The sequence below is a fragment of the Mizuhopecten yessoensis genome, unplaced genomic scaffold (assembly GCF_002113885.1).
Source record: "Mizuhopecten yessoensis strain PY_sf001 unplaced genomic scaffold, ASM211388v2 scaffold931, whole genome shotgun sequence".
NCBI classification, from domain to species: Eukaryota; Metazoa; Mollusca; class Bivalvia; order Pectinida; family Pectinidae; genus Mizuhopecten; species Mizuhopecten yessoensis.
Genome location: NW_018403793.1, coordinates 172,924 through 179,318, shown reverse-complemented (window position 1 = coordinate 179,318; position 6,395 = coordinate 172,924). Strand labels below are relative to the sequence as shown.

Here is a 6,395-nt window from a genome sequence, read left to right as displayed (position 1 = left end):
AAGTAGAATAACAACTAATAACTTAATATAAATAGTCATAATACTCAGGGTTAGTTGAGGTCAAGCTCTACTAATTTTAACCATTTTTCCCATTCAGAAGTAAATCTTCTAAGGCCTTGTTCCCCTTTACCACGAGCAATATATTTCTGAACCTTATAGTAATCTTTAATCGAATTGACTAAAGCCGTCACATTAAGTGACTTATGAAAACATCTGGTTTTGTATATATATTGTTTAATGAACAGAGTAATTTCATTAATTAAAAAAAAAAAAAGAAGTTTATTTTAACCAGCAACAACAGGGACAAGGACTCCAACAACAGCAGCAACACATTGAAGGACTCCAACAACAGGGACTACGGCAGTACAGTCAACAAGGACAACAACAGCAGCAACACATTGAGGAACTGCCAGCTTCACCTCAGGTAAATAGTCTACATGATATTCAATTTCTGTAAATAATTATAAATTAATAGAAAACAAAATATGATCAGAAATATATCAAAACAGTGATGCGTATAGGATTGATTTTTTATGCCCCGGCCATTTTTGTATCACCTTTTTCGAGGAGGTATTACTTTGTCTGCGTCATAGTCCGAACAAAGGTTTCCATGCGATAACTTAAGTTCCCTTGGGCCAATAAAACTCAAACTTCATACAGTGCTTCCTTACTAAAGGCACTTGTTTCAGATTGCTTTCAGGTCCAAAGGTCAAGGTCACCAGCGTTACTATAAATTTTAAAAAAAAAAACAGTTTCTGTGCGATATCTCAAGTTCCCTTTGGCCGATCACGCTTAAACTCCATACAGTGCTTTCTTGTCGGAAGTACTTGCTTGGGATTGCTTTCACATCCAAAGGTCAAGGTCACTGTTATTAGGCTGTACAGGCGACACATCCTCTCCTGTGGGGTTCTTGTTTAAGGGGCCATAATAATATAGTGTTACCCATGTCCTGCTTCAGTGTTGTAAAGTTATCTTGAGGTTTAAGCTATAAATACCCTTTGGACATTTTTTACGAGAAAAATCCAATCCATATCTTGCAGGATATCTCAGAATCACCCAGCAATGATGATCATGCAGAAGCCAGAGTTGTTGGAGGATTTACAATGGTAAGTATGAAATAAGTTCACCATTTTCCTTGCAGCAGTCAAATTTTGAAGTGTAATAAATATATATATATATATATATACCCAACTTAGCATGGCTAAATGTAGTTATTTATATCCAATGTAAGCAATTTTTTAAGTACCCCAATTATTTAAAATGATTGATAAAATCATGAATCCCCATACCAAAATAAGTTACAAATAGGTATAACTTTTTCGTACCTTTTCAGTAACTTTTTTGTACTCCTGATAAAAGGTACAAAAAAGTTATAACTTTTCGATACCTTAATTTAAACTTAAACTTTACTAGTGCACCTAATTATATTTATAATGAATTTACATTTTCATAGGACCAACTTGAATGTAAGGTGCAGCACCTTACGCACAGCTCTTCAAAGGTAGTGACCCTCCTCTTCCGACTGCTGTTTAAGGAGGAGGAGTTTGTCGGGAAAACCTTGACTGGGGCAAGAGGGACACAAGCAGTGGACCAGGACAAGTTGGCAGTGATATACAGTATGTATTAGTCACATCATTATGCCAAATAATTTTTATGCACAAAATGATGTCACACATATCCCAGAATGCAGTTTACCTTTAATACCCTATTTCCATTGGCTTATATTGTTACCGTACGGGAATTCCCTACCTGTAAAACAGAAACGTAAAAATGGCGGACGATGAAGAAATATTTGAGGACGCCGCAGAACAGGCCGTGTTTTTAGATGAATACTTCGGTGAAAGTGACTCTGATCAGGATGGTTTTGATGGGTTTGACATTGAGGACATTAACTTAAATGCTGAAGGGGCAATTGTAAGAGAAATCGCCATGGATCAGTCAACTCGTGACCGGGAATTTCCCGAAGATTTTGCTTGGAGTCGTGAGGATTCCCCACCTGTCTGTGCCCCATTTACCGGTAATCCCGGTATCAAATTTGATACGCAAGGTATGGAACCCATTGATTTTTTCCACAAGTTTATACCTAATGAATTCGTCGAACTTATGGTGACTCAAACGAACTTATATGCCCAAAGAAAGATAGAAGAAAATCAAGAGAATATGAAGCCCCATAGCCGCATTTCCAAATGGTATGACGTAACAGCACTGGAGTTGAAGGTATTTCTTGCACTATTTATCACCATGGGAATAGTGAAGAAGTCTCAATTAGATGAGTATTGGTCAACAAGTGAAATAGGAGAAACACCACTGTTTGGAAAACACATGTCAAAGGACAGATTTCATGCAATTCTCAGTAATTTACATATTGTAAACAACAAGGACGCCATCCCTGTTGGACAGGTAGGTCACGACCCTCTGTTCAAAGTTAGACCTCTTATTGATCTACTTGATACAAAATTTACAGAGATGTATAATGCTGATGAAAACTTGAGCTTTGATGAAGCCACATGTCCATTCAAAGGGAGAGTGAAGTTCAGGGTCTACAACCCTGCCAAACCTAATAAATTTGGCATAAAACTATATCAAGTTTGTGAAGCAGAATCGGGATACACTGTCAGGTTTGATGTGTACCATGGGGAAACAAACTGTATCATATATTGTGAGGAGTTGGACTTAGATCCAGATATTTCTACTAAAATTGTCATTGGTCTGCTTTGTAAATGTGGAGCCCTAGATAAAGGTCACAACATCTACCTGGACAATTACTACAATTCTCCAGAGCTAGCTGAGGACCTGAACCTGCTCAATACATACATGTGTGGAACATTGCGAAAGAACAGGAAGGGTGTTCCGAAGGCTATCCAGTCTGTGAAGCTGAAAGCTGGCGATACTATATATCGCAGGAAAGGGAACACGTTAGTGGTACAGTTCCCTGACAAGAGGGATGTCCATATGATATCAACAATCCATGCAGCCACCGACACTGTACTGAACAAAACAGACAAACATGGCATACCCATCATCAAACCTACCTGTGTAGTGGACTACTGTGCTAAAATGGGAGGAGTAGATCTATCAGATCAAGTAATTCAATATTACGACATTCTAAGGAAGACAGTCAAGTGGTGGAGGAAACTATTTTTCCATTTGGTCAATGTTGCGATCACTAACGCGTTCATCTGGTACAAGAAGGACCAGAATGGTACCGACCGCAATGTGCATGTGAAATTCAGGAAAAGTATTGTTTCTGCACTGTTGGAAGAAGGGGCAGATGCCCCCAAGCCTAAAAGTAGGGGAGGAAAAACTTGTACCACAGCGACTGACAGGACGCCACTTTTCATCATACAACGTCGCGAAAGAGGGAGCAAAGCGTAAACATCCGCAGAGGGATTGTGTTCCTGCAACCCAAAAGTGAAGTTCAGGGATGGACACAAGAGACACCTGACAGTATTCAGATGTGACAAGTGTGATGTGGCCTTGTGTGTCCCGGACTGTTTCCAGGTATACCATACCTACAAAAATTACCGCACAATTCTGATGGGGGAAAACGATGCCAATGCTCGTGACACAGACAGTTCCGAGGAGGATTGAGTAAGGATTTCATATAAGGAGTAATTATGTGATGATACTTCTTGATTATCCATGTGACATTAGTATAATTACTCAAAAAGGAGCATGAAAAGTGGTCATATAATTATAGGCTTTGGAAACATTACATGTTGAAACAGTTCTACGAAATTGCTAATTTGTAGCAAGAAATATTAAAATACTTGATCCTTACCTGTATTTTTACCTTTATTTACCTGTATCTTAACGAGACTATCACTTACAGAAGAAAAAATTGCCTTGTCATGTACCTGTTGATATTTAGATGCATACACATATAACTTTTATCATGATATCTTCAAAAACAAGCACACCACAACAGTTTGAAGTCAAGCCACAATTTTAATAAATTTTTAATTATTTTAATTAGCAGTGGCAATAAAAGAACCATAACTCCGTACAGCATGATAAGGGTTAATAGACTTTATGTGATTAAACAATCACAATATATTTCATCGCAATTTTTTTATTTTTTTAAGTACATTGTGTAGTGTTTCTGTACATTGTATGTACAAGTGGTTGTAAACGCTCCGTAGTGGATCGGTTACGGATGCTGACGGATGCTATGTCGGTAATTTGTATTACGTAATGTATTGCATGATGGGTAATAAAAGCACATGTTTTGAGAAGACAAAACTTGACTTAGTTCGTCCTGAAGTTTGTGAGCGTATACAGCAACAACAGCTGTTGCAGAAGAAACAACATGATCAGCACACGAAGGAACGTCATTTTGCTGAGGGAGATTCCATATTCGCGAAGAACTTCTATGCTTGACCTAAGTGGAAATCGGGTGAAATCGTGTCGCGAAATGGACCCGTGTCCTATACCATGAAGGGGGAAAATGGAACAGTGGCTAGACGCCATGTAGACCACTTAAGGGAAAGACATTGTCTCCCTGTGAAAGAAGTCGAACCCAATAAAGACTTTTATGACACCATACCTACAACTCAGTTGGTAAACCAAAGCCTGCAGATAAAACATCGACACCTGTACCATCAACAAAATCGTCGATTAGTCCAGGAGAACCTTCAAGGAGACCCCAAAGATCGCGTAAACCACCATCGTACTTGAAGGAGTATGTTCGTGATTAGCTAGCATTGAACACATTATTTTGAGTTTCTGTTAAGCTTTAAGTAAGGATGAACTGTGTTCTATGAACTTGGTAAACTTAAGTGTTCAGCGTTGGTATCGCGCATTATTGACTGTGTTTATTGATGCACTCTATCTGTGCAAGAGTTTTTGGTTCAAGAGTTAATAGTTCATTTCATTTCTAGTTATATGGGAAACTTTAATTTCAAGAGAACAGCATCTCACAATCGGTGAATGTCTTCACTGTGGGTGGAGGGATGTAGTGTTTCTGTACATTGTATGTACAAGTGGTTGTAAACGCTCCGTAGCGGATCGGTTACGGATGCTGACGGATGCTATGTCGGTAATTTGTATTACGTAATGTATTGCATGATGAGTAATAAAAGCACATGTTTTGAGAAGCCATCTTGACCTGATGTTTGGTTAGTTGTGTCTAGGTAAAGAACATAACACATTGTATTTGGTGATTTCTATTGCATGCATAATAGTATTAGAATGTTATTATAGCCATTCATGGATATTACCTCTCATGGTATACCCAAGATACTGAAAGCAGAGTAGAATTATAGTATTCAGATTCCTCACCTAAAAAGAAGCTGAAGGACATTTTTCAGCAATTTGTGAGTGTGGCATGCTTTCTCTGAATTTTCAGCAGCGTTTTTCTGAAGTGTGCAGTAAATTGTGGTATTCAGATTCCTCACCTAGAAAGAAGCTGGAGAACATATTTTGGCACCCTGTGACATTGATTCTTCCTCGGAGCTTCCTTTTCAGCAGCGTTTTTCAAATGGCTAGACACGCGGAAAATTTCCGCGGAATCTGCAGAAAATTTCCGCGGAAACTGCAGAAATGTTCCGCGGAAATGTGAGACCAGCTGTTTGCAGAGATATTCCACAGAAACGATTCTGCGGAATTTTGCGGAAAAATTATGTGGAAAAATTCTGTGTGACAAAAATCTGTGGAAATAATCCGCAGAATCTGCGGAATATTTCCGCAAGTACAGAAAGTTTCCGCGGATATTTTCCACAAACAAAACACCATTCTCTGGGTTTTTTACCACAAAATTCCACAGAATACCGCGGAAATAGTTGTGCCAATACTCCGCGGAAATATTCTGCGGAATTCTTTGGAAAAAATCCACAGAAATCCGTGGAAATCCGCGGATTCTGTGGAAAATCTACAGCCGGGCAGTTCAGGTGCCTCCCTAACGGACTCGCCTCAGTGCCTAGAATTTTTACTAAATTGATGATGAAACCAGTGCATTCCACTCTACGGAAAATGGGGCATGCTAATGTCGCATATATTGATGACAGTTTGTTACAATCTAACTCGTATTTCGAATGTGAAACAAACATCGTAGACACAGTCAATATGTTTGATAGACTTGGATTCACAATACATCCTAAACAAGAGGCCCATGGGCCTTAACGGTCACCTGAGTCCTACAGTATTTATTTTTGTTGTTGAAATATGTGCCAATTTGAGTAAAAAATAGTTAAGTATAATGTTAACTTAACTTTGTCAGGACCATGAGCTGATCATTCCTAGACCGATTTTAAATAAGATCGGCCTATTAGAAATTGTTTTTAAGTTTAGAATAGGTATTTACAAAATAGCGGCTGTGGTGGCCATATTGGATTTCTGATCGACCTGAAAAATAACAACACTTTGTCAGGACCATGAGTCGATCATTCCTACCAACT

At 38.6% G+C, this 6,395-nt stretch overlaps 1 protein-coding gene across 1 annotated transcript; it reads left to right on the top strand.

Moving 5' to 3' along the window:
- Nucleotides 1-1,770: 1,770 nt before the first annotated feature.
- Nucleotides 1,771-3,375, top strand: LOC110455630 (piggyBac transposable element-derived protein 4-like). Its single transcript, XM_021505860.1, has one exon. The coding sequence runs from the start codon at nt 1,771-1,773 to the stop codon at nt 3,373-3,375; it is 1,605 nt and encodes a 534-aa protein (XP_021361535.1).
- Nucleotides 3,376-6,395: the final 3,020 nt, after the last annotated feature.